We start from the raw sequence: 17,086 nt of genomic DNA on the forward strand, positions 1-17,086 counted from the left end.
GTGAAGTTTGTCATGAAAGCATAATTAGTGTGAAACCAGTATTATATTCCACCTGTGTTCAGCTGTGTTGCATCCACATCGTTCTACTTTTAAAGGAAAATATATTATGTTTATTCACATTATTGCTGATAGAAGATGAAAAGATGTCTGTGCAATAAATATGCTACAACCAGCAGCTGGTTAGCTTAGCTTAGAATGAAAAATAGAAACAGGAAGACACGCTTTTAGCCAAGAAATAATTGCACCCCCGACACCCCTCTGACACCCCTGCAACCTCAGTAAAATCAGTCCTGTAAATAATCTTTCTGTACCTTTACTTTTCATTAGTTGCACACATGCTTCTTTCATTAGGATTATAGGATTTACGTGCAGTCAATGGAGGCCTACACCTGATAAGGTAAAGTGTGAACCTTTTTTTTATAGCTCCTGATATTCAGCTTAGAGTGCAGCATGTTCACACAAATTAGTCGTTTTGACTTAAGATTCATAGAATGTGTATGAGGAAGCTTGCAAAGGCGGCACCATCAGTCCACGTACAGCAGCAGAGTGCTGCGGTGTTGATCCATGTGAGACGTCCCAACTTTATTGCATTTCATATAAGTTTAGTTGAAACAAGGAGATAAACAAATGCTGATTGGTCTGTTTTTTCCTGCTTGCTGTGCATTTTGTTTCCTATTTAACAACCAAAAAGTGTCTCTTCCAACATCCACTTTGACTTTGACTTTATGAAACAACGTACGTATATTTACAGACAAATATTGTATGTTGACAAATTTAACATATTGAATATCAGCACGTTAACATGTGTACAATGACATGTTAACATGCTGATGTTTCAAGCTGTAATTTTGACCCTTTTCACCATCTTTGTCTAGAGTGGAGTAGAGTTTATTAATTAGGGATGGACTGTCATTAGCTTTGCACGTTATTGTTCAGCAACTAAAGTATTGGACAAATAAAAGTTTTGACTTGATGATGATAAACGAAAAGTCAGGGGATCACCAACGTTATTACAATTTGTCAACACCAAATGTCATAGAAATACATTGAACAGTGAAATGTCAACCGAATGGTGTCCCGAAAGGAAAAGTCAGGGAATCATCAAAGTCATAAGAATATGTTGTGTGGGGACTTTGCATGTCTGGACGAAATGATCTGCCAATCCGGCTTGTAGACGTAGAGATATTTTTCAAGATAAGTGAACAAATGGCCTGCTGGTGGCACTAGAGGAAAGGTCAGGGGATAATCAAAGTCAGTAGGATACATCCTCTGGGGAATTTGAATTTTACAGCGATCAATAAAATAATTATTGAGATATTTCTGAAGCAGTGGACCGGCTGTCAGACAGTTACACCAACATTGCCATCCCTAGATCGGCTCGCGTGGCTAAAAATACGACAGTTGTAGTAATGAAAGGTATATGAAAATGTTTAGTTTACACTGTAAACATACTATATACAGGATAGGGAGATTTCTATTTCACATATGTCAATGGCAATTTGTAATATCTACACCAAGAGAAATGTGTAGGAGCAGATACATAGTTCCTATGAGCTTCCTCTTTAAAAACCCTTTCACTCTTTATTTGGGTCATTAAATGCTGTTCTGTCAACCTGTTTTTGTATTTTTTGTTGTTGTTGTTGTTTTGTTGATTATTGAGAACAAGGTTGTTTGACTTGTTCATGAAAAAGAGTGCTCAAACACAGAATACCAAATCAATAAAAGCATAAACAAACCCAGTATTTGGCTGACACGATTTCAATATGGGGCGACCTTCTGAAATCACAGAGGCTTTCAAGGGGGAAGGACTAACGATGGCAACATCCATCTACCAATAATGCAATATACAACGTGGTGACGCCTCTTCTCACAGCCTCAATAGACACAGATGAGATCAACAATTGACCCCGAACTACTGTTTTGAAAGCAATCAAATATATTCATCACAATTGCTGATGATCAAGTTGTGATTTAGCATCATGAGCAAAAGTTCAGTGTGATTGTAGTTCATTATAAACTGTAATTTGTTCTGAACCGATGGTGCAGCTGGAGCTCTGCAACGTAAACACACAAACTTTATAGCTATTTAAGGAGCGCTCTTTAGTTTTCACACTGAATTATGAGCAAGAGCCACATGTGAAAAATGAGCTCTTAGTTGCTAGAACTGCTTACTGGCAAAAAGACAAAAGTATCTGCTTATAGTACACGTGGCCTATTTTCAGATTGCGTTGACTCGTGCACGGGCCATGTGATACACTTAATCACTGGTTTAGCCTATTTAGTAAAAGCATGAGCTGAACCCTTATGTTCCTCAAGGAGAGCAGCGATTTGAAGATTCAGATCAGGGGAGTACCGGCGGGAAACAAAGCTGAGATGAATGCGGGAATTCATGACAGATTTTGATGATTCAACCCTAGCTGGCCTCTCATATTGATGAGGTCGTTACTGATGCATTAGCGAAGTATCTGGAAAACTCTGGCTCGGATTCTGTCGCAGCCAGAGTTCCGTCCTGAAAAAGCCTTGAATATGGAACAACCTGCGGGAGAGAAGCTGGTGCAAAATGCATTATGAGTCCAGAGTGAAGTCCTATCTGCTTCTCATCCAACATCCAACTGTAATCATGTGAACCATGTGAGGCAAGGCAGCACTTCATTCACTAAGTCTGTGCACTAAGTCCTTTCCAAGAACAAGCAATCAACTGCAGCAACACGCTTTAACAAAACTTCCAAAAATAACAGTTTAGGAGGCCATACGAACCATATATATTAAAGGTATCTGCCAAACCATTAACTTTGCTTTATGCATATTATGGAAAAAGCTGTCTTCAAAGTTAATTGGTTTAAGTCAGTTGTAGCCTATTCAAGCAGTTTGGAATGATTAGGAAATATACAAATACGCTAACAACTGACCAACATAATTTGATCATTACATCTAACATTATTATTAGCTTTTTGTAATTTGAGGTATATTTAGTTTTAGTTTTTTAGAAATGTAAATTAAAGTCTTTTCAGTTGACATCAAGTGTCAGGTCAGAGAGGTCACAACCATATTCCCAACTAACGCGTCAATTCATCGCTTCATATAACAAGCTAATGTGAATTGTGCCAGTGTGGTGGAAAAACTATTCAATAGTATACGAGTGAGTCCTATAACACTGAAATAAGGAAACCTGCAGAAAAACAAAACCCTTCAAAGTATTTATTCTCTGCGCAGAGAAGACTCAATCATCACACAGAGCCCCTGCGTTGTCTGTGGGATGGAGAGAGTGATCTCTGTCCCATTTGAGTAGACTTTTAAAGGGTCAGAGCATCAAAGAGAGAAGGGGGGAAGGTGTGTTTCTCCAAGACGTAATAAACCATTTGCTACAGATCCTGTCCTGTACCTCCTGTGGTTTACCACCTCTATGCTAAACACTCATTGATTATATCTGCACCCCCATACATCAAAGGTCTATCACTGATCTATTCTAAACAACATCACTCACGACGGTCTAGAGACCCACGAATACACACATTTAAACATGCTTGCATCACACAGTCCCTTCCTTAGAAGGGAGCTGTCTTACTACAGTACAATAGTAAGTAAAACATAGAATAAAGCGTATAATCAAGTCAAAGTAGAAACATTATACAGCACAATAAAAGTTCCTATCACACCAGTTAGCTAGTTCAGTTAGCTACGCAGCTGTTACATTTTCCATGTCAATTTAATGATGCATATATCTTCACTTAGCAAACACTTAACTGTATGATAGGCTGTGTTTGAACTTACAAACAGCTGGTGTTGATGACATATTCAGAAATGAATTCTTTATTTATGGAGGTACTTTTCTCTCTATGCATAATAATGTGCTCAAATGGCAATAAAGTGAACCAAACAGACCTAAACTGGGAGTCTGACATTTAGCACTGAATAGTTAGTCAGATTACAACTGGAATAGAGACTTCCTTCCTCCGACTGCAGTTTTTCTTTCCCTCCCTGAGCTCTTTCCTCTGATCCCCGGACTCAAAGTGAGTAACTGGAGGACAAAATGTTGTGCGCCACAACTAAAACGCAGATGGCCGTGAGCTTTGCTTGAGCCATCGCTCATTGCTCACTCACAGGTTAGCGTGCCAACAAAGTCAGAGAAAACTGTCACAGTACACCAGTCAGTTTGGCAAACGCTGCTGCCTGAATTCTAACTGCTCCATGTGGTGGATATTACAAAAGTCTCAGTAACTGTGATCGGAATAATAAGCTGATGAAATTCAAATGACGCTCAAACGTTTTTGCAGGAACATTCTATATTTGCTATCAGGTGTTGTCATGTAAGACTGCATCGTGCTTGATTCTACACCATTCTTGCAGTTGTTTTATGGCATATGTGTGAATATTTACATGTGCTGCATGTCTAAACGGACATAAAAGGCAATCACTCACTTTGCACACGGGTGACGGGGAGGATTGTAGGTTGCAGGCCCCAGAGATATATCAGTCTGGCAGAAACACATTTAGCTGTTGCCGGTTGTCAATCAAATGAGTGTGAATACTTTATTGAGCATTCTGTAAAAATAACATGTAAGATGTAAGAATAACCTGCACATTTCAGCATGCTGTCAAATAATACAAATCAAGCTGAAGTCAAATCCACCATTTCAAATGTATAAGAACTGCTGCTGCTGATGCGCTCTCCATTTCCTGTTTCGAGATGGTCAGCTGGTTCGTGCTCTACTTTGGAGCATACTGAAAGATCTCAACAACTGGATGGATTGGCATTCATTTATTATACAGACATTCAAGTTCCCCAGATGACGATTCTTAATAACTATGATGATCCCTGACTTATATATAAAATGTCATACAGACACTCATGTCAGGATGAATTGTAACATGATCCCTGACCGTTCATCCAGCGGCATTATAGGTCAACATTTCAAAATGTCCAATACTTTGATTTACAGTATCACCAAATACCTGCAAAACTAATTGCTAATCAGCCTTTGTATTTAGTTCTAAATAGCTAATTTTAGCATGCTAACGTGCTAAACTGTGGTGGTGAACATCCTATCTGCTGAACACCAACATTTTGCATTGTCACTGTGAGCATGTTAGCATTTTCATTTGGTAGCACTAGCATGTTATGGTATGATAGTGGTATAACAAGCCAAATGTCATACAGGGATTAAAACATAGTATATTTGTGAGTGAACTGTAACTGCAATGATAAACAACACATAGTTAGTTTCAGTCCTTCTGTAAAAAGTTGTTTTATTCAATAATTCTGCAATTTTACAAAGACACTGAAACATAATACACAGAGAAATCAATCATGGAGTGGGCCAGCAATATGGATTTCTTCATAAAAGATACCGTCAATAAACGTAGAACGCAATCATAGAAACATTGTTATTCGACTTACTGCCTAGACTACACGTACGTGCCTAAAAAGTTAATTGCATGAAATGACTTCATCACCCTCCTGCCGACATCTCCAGAAACGTAGGAAACAGAAGTCGACACGAAACCTAAAAGGTACAAATGATGAAAAAGGTGAACTACAACACATGATCAAAACATTTCTCCCATGCACTGAAGCATCACAGGCGGGAGCTCTCTGATAGTGAAAGGGCATCTGAAGGTGATGTTTACCCTCCAGGGCTGAAAAGGAAAACTGGAGACCGGAACATCATTACTTCAGGCTTCTGTACAATCTGAGAAGCCACGAAGAGAGGAGGTGAACCGGTGTTTCTCTCATCACAGTCCTTTAATGCTTCCTTGGAACAAGGCTTTTATCTGCCAGTTACTCTGATAGAGAAAATCAGTTATCAGCGAGGAAGAGGACCGCTCTCAGATTTGAATCGGTATGTGAGCTCAGCTTCTATCTGTATAGCCCAGCAGATCATGACTGTAAATAATGTGTTCTTTCTCAGTTTGCCTAAAGATTGATGAGAATCAGCTTGGAGACGATTTACAAGTAGCCTAACTCAGCTGCCTACACTGACAATCTGCCAGCAGACAATTTTGCCAAAAATGGGAAATTAATTCAGAGAACTATGAGCCTGAAACTCATCAAGATGTATGGTTTTTTTTAGACATTTATCTAATTTCCTGACTGCAAATGTCTCCTCATTTTGTGAAGTAGAACATTTTGTTCATTTCAGACAGACATGGCAGCCACAGCTGAGCGATATTAAATAATTACACCTGTGATGATGATGGTGATGGTGATGGTGGTGGTGATGATTGAGCCATAGCCTCATTTCAGTCCCGACGGGGCACAAGGTTTTCATGTTCTGTTCAGCCGAGGCAATCTGTGGCTGTGAAATGTCTATTCTGATTTCATCTACGACATTGAAGCCACTCAACTCCTGCCTCCTTGGCCTGCACCCTTTATTCTGCCACTGTGTGAGGAAATAAAAAAAAAACGTTGTTAAAATGTTTACATGGATATTTCCAAATGAAAACATGTAAATATGACCATTCGTAATCAGTGAATTCAATCTGTTTTGATAAAGGCCAAGCAAAGGCCATATCTTTGTTATTGTGATTCATAGCAGGATCTGACTCGTTCATTTGGTGATGTGTAATCTGATTGAATGTGCTGAAAACTAACTGCAAAAAAAAAAAAAAGAATGTGTCTGAATCATCTTGTGTTGTCATTTCACTGCTCAGCTCCTCTGCGTTTCATTTGTAGGTGTGTAAATGACGTATTCGGCTCCTAAAAATCGACTTTCCTTTTGCATTTTTATCCAAATACAAACAGACTAACTTGTACTCCAAATAATTGGTTTGGTTCAGAAAATCATAATATCAGGAAAGTGAGCAACTTAATAGGTAAACATGAGTTCCGCCAACATCACAATGAGGAAGACTGCTTTCTGTTCTTTGAGATTCTCAATTTTTGTCAATTATTCACACAATAAACAGACATGCACTGACTAGCAATGAAGTCTGTAACCTCCATCTGCCTTATGGATGCATGCACACAAAGGGAATGGAAAGCCTACATGAAAAGTTGCCTTCATGTGGAGATTTTATGGGACCAATGCAGCTTTTCGTTCCTGCAAAATGTAGAAATTGGGTTCACAATTATGAATTAGGACGATAAAAAGGCTATTCAAAGCTGTTCGTAGTGTAGTTTTTTTGTGCTTTGTGCTGTGGTGATGCCGGTTCTTTGTCCGTGGCGCACATCGTCTGATAGGAGGAGCTTTGGAAATTCAAATCGGATCCTTTTTTAATCAGCCTCCACCACTGTCCTTTCCCTTGTTCCCATATGCACCGCATTTGACAGCCTCATGGGTTGGGCAGATAAAGCTATGGAAACACGTGACGGGGCTTGTCGGAGCGACGCTTCATAAGTGTGAAGACACAGAGAAAAGGACTGGAGAGGCGATGGAGCCAGCAGCAGCAGCAGCAGCAGCAGCAGCAGCAGCAACCTGTATCCACCAAACAGGAGCGCACTCCAAGAGCGACAAGACGCACACAGACATCTGATCAACTTTTGTTTTGAAAAAGAAACTAATCATTATGATGATAATAGTGCTTTCACATTTAAACACATGCACGCTGGTTGTATCTCCTTTCATGTAAGATCTGTGTTGGTTGGATAATGCGCTTCTGACTTGGATTAACGCGCGGTGGTTAAGGGCGATTCTGCGCACTTGGAAAATGATGTAAGGTAAGGAACCACTTTTCCTCTTTAAAATATTTAGTTTCGGCTTTTGATATTGTTTTCTTTTATATAGTTGGATTTTGTATGATTTGTGTTGTTTGTCCAAGCATAAACGTATGTTTTCTAGTTTTTAAAAATATTATTCCTGAACTAATTTTTGCTTTTTGCACCCAACACAATAACAATAAATATAGTCTCCTGCATTGATAACTATATTTTTAAAAAGCCTGATATTAGGATAACTTTTTGAATTCTGCCTATCTTAATTATGCAATAGCAATTATCCCGCTGTTAAATACCTCTTTACTCTTACAGTAAATTACATTGCTAACATTTGAGCATGCATATACTGTGCATTGTTCTACACAGAGGTAATTAGCTGGTTTTCCAATTGTGTTCCAGTCAGGTACAAAGGACTTGCATTGCTTTGTCTGATTCGGTTCAGTTTTAAATGTAGGTTTTCTGCATGTCTTGAAAAGAAAAGCACTCAGTGATTTATAATTGTATGTGTATTGATAAGTACAGGGTGCATGATACGGTATGTATAAGTACATCAGCTTTCAAAGACCAGGTGTGGTTGTTGCCCAATTCAGGAATTCTATAAAATAATTAAAAACAAACATCTACAGTTGTGCAAAAGTATCAAAGATTACCAAATATTTGCATAATTTGAAGGTTATCTCATGTTAAATAGCATTTTTTTTATATATATATCAAAGGTAAATGCTAAAATGCTTTTTTTGTTTTTTTCAAACATGTCTGAAATATTTGTCATCAATTTTTTAGGTTGTCCAGGCGTCTTAGACTGCAGTATTTCCCTCAGACACAGCCATGAAATCTGTGCTGGATGGTATGGCGGACACCACCTTCCGGACTATTACATCTGGTTTACAGTATCTGGGCTCCAATGACGCTAACTATGAAGACCCCCTCAATGATGTAGACTTCAAGGCGGGTTTCTCTAATCAGAAGTCCTTATCTGCTTTCCGCAGCAACTCCTTCCCGAACAAAGTACCTACAGACGAGGAGCTCATCCTCAAGGGCATCCCCTTCTACCCCACAAATGGCACAGACTTCTTTGGCAACAGGAGCACGTTCAGAGATGAGACTAACAATATACAGTGTGGGGAGAACTTTATGGACATGGAGTGTTTCATGATCCTGACCCCCAGCCAGCAGCTGGCTGTGGCTGTGATGTCTCTGACTCTGGGTACCTTCACGGTACTGGAGAACCTGGTGGTGCTCTGCGTCATCTTCCAGTCCCGCACCCTCCGCTGCCGGCCGTCCTACCACTTCATAGGCAGTCTGGCTGTGGCTGACCTGCTGGGAAGTGTCATATTTGTCTACAGCTTTCTGGACTTCCATGTTTTCCACAGGAAAGACAGCCCCAATGTTTTTCTCTTCAAGCTGGGCGGAGTCACGGCGTCGTTCACTGCATCTGTGGGGAGCCTTTTCCTCACTGCTATTGACCGCTACATCTCCATACACCGGCCTCTCGCCTATAGGCGCATTGTGACACGGACCAAGGCTGTCATTGCCTTTTGTGTGATGTGGACCATCTCCATCGTCATTGCAGTGCTACCTCTGCTGGGCTGGAACTGTAAACGTCTCAATTCTGTTTGCTCAGACATATTCCCTTTAATAGATGAGAACTACCTATTGTTCTGGATCGGTGTAACCAGCGCGCTGGTTCTTTTCATCATCTACGCCTACATGTACATCCTGTGGAAAGCACACCATCACGCTGTGCGCATGCTCAGCCGCACCTCCCAGAAGAGCCTTGTTGTTTACTCAGCAGACGGGACTAAAGTGCAGACCACACGCCCTGAGCAGACACGCATGGACATCCGTCTGGCCAAGACCCTAGTGCTCATCCTGGCGGTGCTGGTCATCTGCTGGGGCCCAGTGCTGGCCATCATGGTCTATGACCTCTTCTGGAGGATGGACAATGACATCAAGACAGTATTTGCATTCTGCAGCATGCTCTGTCTGCTCAACTCCACTGTCAATCCAATCATCTACGCCTTGAGGAGCAAGGACATGCGGCACGCCTTACTCACCTCCTGCCATGCCTGCAGGGGCAGTGCCCAGCAGTTGGACAATAGCCTCGAGTCAGACTGCCAGAACAGAAATGCCAACATTTCTGCCAACAGGGCTGCAGAGAGCTGCGTGAAGACCACTGTGAAAATAGCCAAAGTAACAATGTCTGTGTCAACTGAAACTTCAGCAGAGGCTGTCTAATTGGCCGTGACGGGGTAAACTGTAAATATCGTCCTCCCCAAACAATGCCATTTAACACAACAAAGCAAAGGTTCGATATCCCAGAGAAATAAATCCTCGACTTACATCCTCACATAGTCGCGTTAGTGGCTGCATTACTTTACGTTGGTCTGTGAGTATATGGTGTGCCAAAGTGCCAAACCGTATTGCAAGTAGGAAGGACTCGCAATTTGAAAGGATTATCAAAGACTATCATAAATCTGCTGTTAACCATAGACTTCATTATGTCCAGTTATTTAAGGCATATTATATTTTTGTACTGTGAATTCAGGTTTTGAAAACGATATATCTTCATTTATGGGATAAGGGGCTACTGACATTTTTAGTTCGAGGTGTTTTACTGTGTCGTTTAGACTTTAAAATGTATCTTGCATCATAAACATAACAAATCTTCTTGTCTTGACTGTCTACAGGATTCATGTACATGTTGCATATAGACATCTCTTTGAGGGAATGATAAAAATAAAGTTCAAATGACTGATTGTTTATTTCCAAAATTAACATTAAACGTGTAATTTTAGTACTTCTTCTGACAACACTCAGTGAGTGGCAAACTGCGTGAAGACATTTTGAGAAATGACAGCTGATTCATGCTCAAGATAAAAAAAAAAATTAAAATAACATCTTTATCCAAATGAAATGGAGGTAAATGGATTCACAGCTTTTAAGTGTTTCAAATCTGAAATGGCATTTTCTGTGGCAGAGTGACGATCGTCCCTGTTGTCCATTTCTTTAACCGCTCGCTGTTAGACCTATAGAGTAACGTGTCTTTGTTCAAATGTGTAACAACTGTACAGTCTTTTCTTGCAAAATAAAGTGTTCAAATCGACTCCTTCAGCTTTACAGCCAACACGACAACAACCACAACAAGCTTTTGACCAAAGCTTGAACACATCAAAACACAGTGTGCTGGTCACTACTGTAACAAACTGAAGTAGTTTCTGAGCTGCTTTCATCAAATGTACGATTTTATTGCCTTGTATGTGTGTGATACCTTGTGACTTGATGATATATTTCCAATCCCGAGCCTTTTGATCATTGCAGTGACTTGTTTTAGTGCTACTGTTGCAGGGGGGGGGGGGGGGGGGGGGCATCAAAAATATGTCTGCTGTTAATTTTACTTATCTTAACAAAGAAACAAGGGTCTTTTCAATAGCTGGTAACTTGGATGGAAATGTGTGTGTGTGGTATACATTGTGTGGAGACTCGACAACTGACCTTACAAAAGAATCTGATAAGATGTGAGTTTTCTAATTGATGATGTAGAACTTTTAATCTAGAAATCTCACAGCACAATTGTTCTGTAGACATTTATCTTGGTGTAAAGTTATCCAGACCGCTGTTTATCAGTATGCTTTGCTGCCTCTTGTATTATTGAGTATTGAAGATCAAAATGTCAACTGTCAAGTGGCTTCTGTACAGTGGTGGCATAACGAGGAATCTATGACTTAAAAAAAAACACAAACAGTCAAGTGTATTTAGTGTTGCTGTTTTCAAACGTTTGAATAAAGTTGCAACTGGTTGTCATTTTGCTTGTAGTTATTTGATTGGGTATTTGATGGTGGGAAATAGGAGGTTGCAGCAAATGTCGCTGAGTTCATCCAACAATCACTGATTGAAGAGGAACAGACTGAGAGGAAGTCAAGCCTTGGACCGACAGCAAGCTAAAGGCATCAGTGATGTTTCAGTGCCCCCTTCTGGAAGATTTGTCATTGCCAATAGCGGCAGCCTTTCCCCAGGAAAGTCGAATAACTGTTGTTACTTCTTGTAACCGCAGTATTGACAAATTGCAAAAGAAGAGCTACCACAGCATCCTCTGACACCAACATCTGCTCTGCCCTTTTTATCTATTGGCTCACAGGGAATAGGGAAATTACAACATATATATTATTTATACAACATTTATTTACCAAATACTCCAATCTGCAAAAAGCCATGAGGCGGGTTTACTCTACCATGTGTGAAAGTCTCAATAAGATCTTCTCTTGACGTTTTATATACCAAACAAATAACTGAGAGAACAGGTGACAGAATAATTGATAATGAAAATAATCTTTTGTTGCAGTCCTATAGATGGGACCAAGCTGCAGCAGTCTTCAATGGCGTATAACACCATTACTTAAATTAAGAGTTCATATTATATATTGCCATATTCTTCATATTCTTCATATTGTCCACTGTAAACTTTACAGCTTGACAGTGCCAAATAATGACACAAAAAGTAAAGTTTAGTAAAGTCCTATATTATAATAGATATCAAATGTTATGCCTTTTTGGCTGCAGAACAAGTGTTGAAATACCACACATCCTCCTTCATTTTGTACAGTTCCAATATGTTTGTGTATAAGGGTGGTTGAGGAAGTGGTAATGATAGAAGGGAAATGTCTCAAACTTTTGGGGTAGTGTTTCAAAAATAAAATGTACAAGCCAGACAGGGAGTTTTGCAGTCAGAGTCAGCTTTGAAAAGTCCAAGTGCATTAGGCTACCACTAGGATACTATTAGGACAAGTCATTATTCATCATACTAAATCATACCCCACTGCAAAAATATTTATCTTTTGTAAAACTTAATTCATTCTATCCTGATCCACAGACAATTAGTTGGCTACTAATTTTACATTTGTCATTTTTTATTTCAAATGTTTTCATTCTGAGGCAGCATTATTATTATTATTTCTTCTGAAACAGAAATTTGCTCTTAATTCAAGACCATGGGTTCACATTTAATATTTGATCTCTACTAATAAATACTTCTGAGGAATTAAATATCTACACATAATTCTTCTTCTTTGTAGGTGTATTTTAATCCTTAAATCCTCATATTAAGTAATTATGTGTACATTTGAATGCTCATATAGTGTATTTTCTAAACTGTAAGGAATAAATAAAGTTTTTTGAACGTAAACAAATGCCTTTCCTGTTTTTATTTAAACGTTTTAAGTGAAACTGAAAGTCTGACGTGGTTTGGGGGGTTTCTGAGCAAACGACACATTTGAAAAAAAGGACAATTTCAATGTCTTCGGGAAATGTAGTATTTAAGTTAATAAAACAATGGACCTGACAGGGAACAAAAACTACAAGTACCAGTGTAAGCAATTTATTTGCGCATGCGCACACCCGATGAATTCGGACGGAACAAGGTAAACTATTCTGAGCCGTTTATGGGTGCAACTCGGTACAAGTCCTGCTAAATCTGCAATCATCCGATAGTATAGAACGTTTACTGTAGAATATTCTACCGAGATCATCTTAAAATATATCTGGTAACGTAATCTGTATGAGATTTATCAGCAGAAGGCAACAAGAGACGAAAATAGTGCGAATTTATCTGCTGACAGGAATCGCTTCTGCCGTTTGACCTAGCTAACGCTAGCGGCACAGATCGGGGCCCAGGTTAGCAACAGATAACAAGGGATTTTAGCCTTTCTGTCTTAGTTTGTTTTACACACAACTCAGCGTGATGGCTTGTGGGGCTACCCTGAAAAGGACTATGGACTTCGATCCACTAATGAGCCAGGCTTCACCCAAAAGAAGGAGATGCGCCCCGATCGCGTCTCCAGTCTCTTCGCCACAGAAATATTTGCGAATGGAGCCCTCTCCTTTCGGGGAAGTGTCGTCCAGACTCACCACAGGTAAACATTTAAACCTACAGTTGTATCTTTCAATGGTATCTAAATTCAGTATGGTAAAACCAGGATTCATTGGACACTGAACAAAGTTAGCATCCCCCATTAGCATGTCTGGTAATAGCAGGTAAACTTAAGGTTTGTGATGATTGTGAGTAATTAACAGATGATGCACACTGATGTGGAGAATGATTTACAACGTCTCCTAAAATGACTAAAGTCATGCTGTACCTCAATATATCAGCAAGGCCACGTGAAGGTATCAAAGGTGTGCATTCCGCAGCGGCTTTGTGCCCACACAATTGAAGCCCCCCTGTGCAAAGATGCCTCTTTATATAATGGCGCAAATGGTTTTTCTTCCTGTTTTCAGAGGAAATTTTACACAACATCAAACAGGAGTATAAGCGGCTGCAGAAACGGCGACACCTGGACAACAGTGCTTTCCAGCAGGCGGACAGCTGCTGTCCTCTGGACCTGCAGAATGCTCACAGTGGACCCGCCCTACCAGGTAGCTACCATCTTTATGAGGATATTGATCAGTTTTCTTCAAATGCATCTATTATACACCAATCATTTTACTGATCAGCTCGAACATCAGTTTATCAAGATCTGGTTGGTTTAGTCCCTGGTTATGATGACAACATTTATGCTATTAGCTGAACAATGCACATGGTTACATGCCTTCTTCGTAGCCATGTTCTCCCGGAGGGTAATTTGATTTGGCACACCCAGTTACTCGTGACTAACATATCCATCCTCTTTGGCGTCAACAAGTTAGGATGTTTTACTTTTGATTTGCCAACAATCATGGGAAATCCCATATCCTTCAACAACTCAAGAGTGAAAATAGTAGCGATGGAAAGCCCCTTATCCTTTCACTTTTTAACAACCTCCCTCTGTGGGAAAAGTCAAATGGACCGATGCTCCACTGGGCAGTGTACATCAGGTATTGCAGATTAATGAGGAGCATAACTATGTTGCCGTACCTGCTTGGCATTATAACTGGACAATTTGTGTGTACTGTCTATAGTATGTCGCAGTGTTGTTACTGTGTTAAATGTCATGTGTCTAGTATACATTGTGTGATCTTAACTCTCCTAACAGGGACGTCTTCCGGTGCCTCATCTCCCACCAGAAAGGAGCAGCCTTTATTTTCCCTCAGACAGGTCGGGATGATTTGTGAAAGGCTGCTGAAAGAGCGAGAGGACAAAATCCGTGAGGAGTACGATGAGATACTGACTACAAAGCTTGCAGGTATGGCTATTATTATTGTTATTATTATTTAAAGGTATAGAAAACTATCTGTAGAGATTAATCCATATCGTGTGCCAATGAATGTTTACTCTTCCAACAGAGCAATATGATGCGTTTGTCAAGTTCACCCATGATCAACTGATGCGAAGGTTCGGAGAGCAGCCGGCCAGCTGTGAGTATATTTATTATTTTAAAATCACGCTTGTAGCTCATTAATGGGTCTCTACGAAATTTGCCTCTGCAGTTTTGTCTTTTCAGTCATCCACAGTTTATGACACATTGTTAATAATGATTTGTAAATGTTCTTAGTGTCTGCTGATTAAGAAAACGTTTAAGTAGGTCTGAGCAATGTATTGACATTAAACCGATATCCTGATATGAAACTGGATATCGTCTTAGCTTTTGGATATCGTTGTATGGCACAAGTCTTTTTCTGGTTTTCATGGCTGCATTACAGTAAAGTGATGTAATTTTTGGAATCCACCAGACTGTTTCCAGCTGTTCTATTATTTGCCTTTTCACACGTTGTCATTAAAGCTACATTACTGATGATTATGAATCAAAGAATCCCATTGTGGAGATACTTTGTGATGGCATCAATAGTCAACCCTACAAAATCGTGAGTCTGGATCGAGCTATTTGTTTCAAAATATATTAACATTTGATTTTCTCCATATCGCCCATTTAGGAATAGAGTTGGGTGTTTTTAATTGCTGGTTCGGAGTCGGAAGCCAAATTTGTAAAAACTGGACATTTGTTAAACATTGATTCCTGAAAGCAAAGTTTGGTCCAGCTGTTCTTCTGTCTACATCAGCTGTTACACAAGACTCATGAGTCAGTCACTGCAAGTGTTTACATTTTGCACAGCAGATGGTATCTTGCTGTCAAAGTCGTGGCTTAGCGTAACAATTAACAGTAGGGGTACAGCCGAATGTAATAGTGCTGGGGGAGTGACTTGACTCTCTTAATGAAACAGTAATTTCTGCTTTGTGCTGTAAAGAATGCTGCGTTTTCAATAGCGTACACTCACAAGTCACAGTGCTGAGCTCTCTTCTGATATGATATGAAATGTTCTAAAATTGAAGCGTCCTCATTTGTCCTTTTGTCTTATTTGTCCTCCACAGATGTTTCCTGAGTGTCAGCGTCTGATATCGAGGAATGCAATTTTCTGCAGGCTACTCCAGGGTCTCGGCCTGGTTGGACTTTTCTCCTAGCTGTGCCATATCGCCTCTATGTGGACTCAGTTTGTGGTATCCACATTTGCTGTGTCTACCAGAGTTAGGAGCGCTTCCTGCTGCCAACTTGTTTAAGGACTCTCTGCGACTCTACCAGTGGCCTCTTAACTGCCTCTTAATAACCATATTTATTTGGCTTTGTTCTGATGCCTTCGTAAAAGGCTGACTGCCACCACACACTTGGCCTTTTTGATTTGATTTCTTTTGTTAAATTTTGTTATTTCACAGAGAGGATGTTAGTTGTGCAGCTTCTCTGTATGTACATTTTGAAAAAGGGATTGAACATTGACGAGTGGATAAACCAAGACCGCCTTTAGACTGGGCTCCAGGAACAGATATCTTGGCTTTTTCAGCATTGTTTTTAAACTGTACTGGCAATTACTGTTATTACATTTGTATACACTGTATTTTTTTGTGTGACTTTTGTTTATTGTACCAAAATTTCTTGATTTTATTTGCTGTAGGTATAAAGGGGCTTTGATTCAAGAAAAGTAAATAAAGTGTTTACACAAGTATTTGGGCTTGTCTTAGTTTTTCTATTTATGACTGTAAGAAGGGATCAGACTAATCGTATAAGCTTTGCTGTTTTCTACATGGTTCCACCATACTGTTATGAATTTTGTTTGTCTTTATCTTAAATGTCTGAAAAACTAAGTCTATTTCCACCAACTGTCCTTGTTACATAGAATAAGTTCCAGACACTCCGGTCAATTATCACTGGGACCATTTCTTCTGTAGAGAATTGTAACTACGAATTAGCCTGAAGTGTTGAATGATTGGAAATCTTACATTTTTTTAGGAATAAAAACAATTTAAAGTAGCTGAGCTGACAATAGGTGGGCTTTTAGAGTATAAGCTGATGGGGAAACGAGTGTTACTCCAATAACGGGGCAGGATTGGTTGTTTCAGTTTCAAGCATTTGGTTTTATTTGAAAATTTAGGAGCTAAACTTTTGACACCACCCACAAGAGAAAGTATCTTAAACAGGAGGTGGAAGCTAGAAGTCTTTGAAAAGTATAAAAAGCACTCTGCTCAAAATT

General features: G+C 39.6%; 2 protein-coding genes across 2 annotated transcripts; both read left to right on the forward strand.

Annotated features, from left to right (window-relative positions):
* Positions 1 to 7,451: 7,451 nt before the first annotated feature.
* Positions 7,452 to 10,943, forward strand: cnr1 (cannabinoid receptor 1). The gene is made up of 2 exons (XM_076084353.1): positions 7,452 to 7,657; positions 8,438 to 10,943. Exon 2 carries the CDS (start codon positions 8,483 to 8,485, stop codon positions 9,890 to 9,892), a length of 1,410 nt encoding a protein of 469 aa, XP_075940468.1. The 5' UTR covers positions 7,452 to 7,657; positions 8,438 to 8,482; the 3' UTR covers positions 9,893 to 10,943.
* A 2,107-nt stretch (positions 10,944 to 13,050) lies between these two features.
* akirin2 (akirin 2) lies at positions 13,051 to 16,561 on the forward strand. The gene is made up of 5 exons (XM_076084360.1): positions 13,051 to 13,563; positions 13,928 to 14,065; positions 14,662 to 14,811; positions 14,912 to 14,983; positions 15,936 to 16,561. Exons 1-5 carry the CDS (start codon positions 13,392 to 13,394, stop codon positions 15,944 to 15,946), a joined length of 543 nt encoding a protein of 180 aa, XP_075940475.1. The 5' UTR covers positions 13,051 to 13,391; the 3' UTR covers positions 15,947 to 16,561.
* The last annotated feature ends 525 nt before the right edge of the window (positions 16,562 to 17,086 follow it).

The sequence above is a fragment of the Anarhichas minor genome, unplaced genomic scaffold (assembly GCF_050575085.1).
Source record: "Anarhichas minor isolate MPS153535 unplaced genomic scaffold, ASM5057508v1 ptg000136l, whole genome shotgun sequence".
Lineage (NCBI taxonomy): Eukaryota > Metazoa > Chordata > Actinopteri > Perciformes > Anarhichadidae > Anarhichas > Anarhichas minor.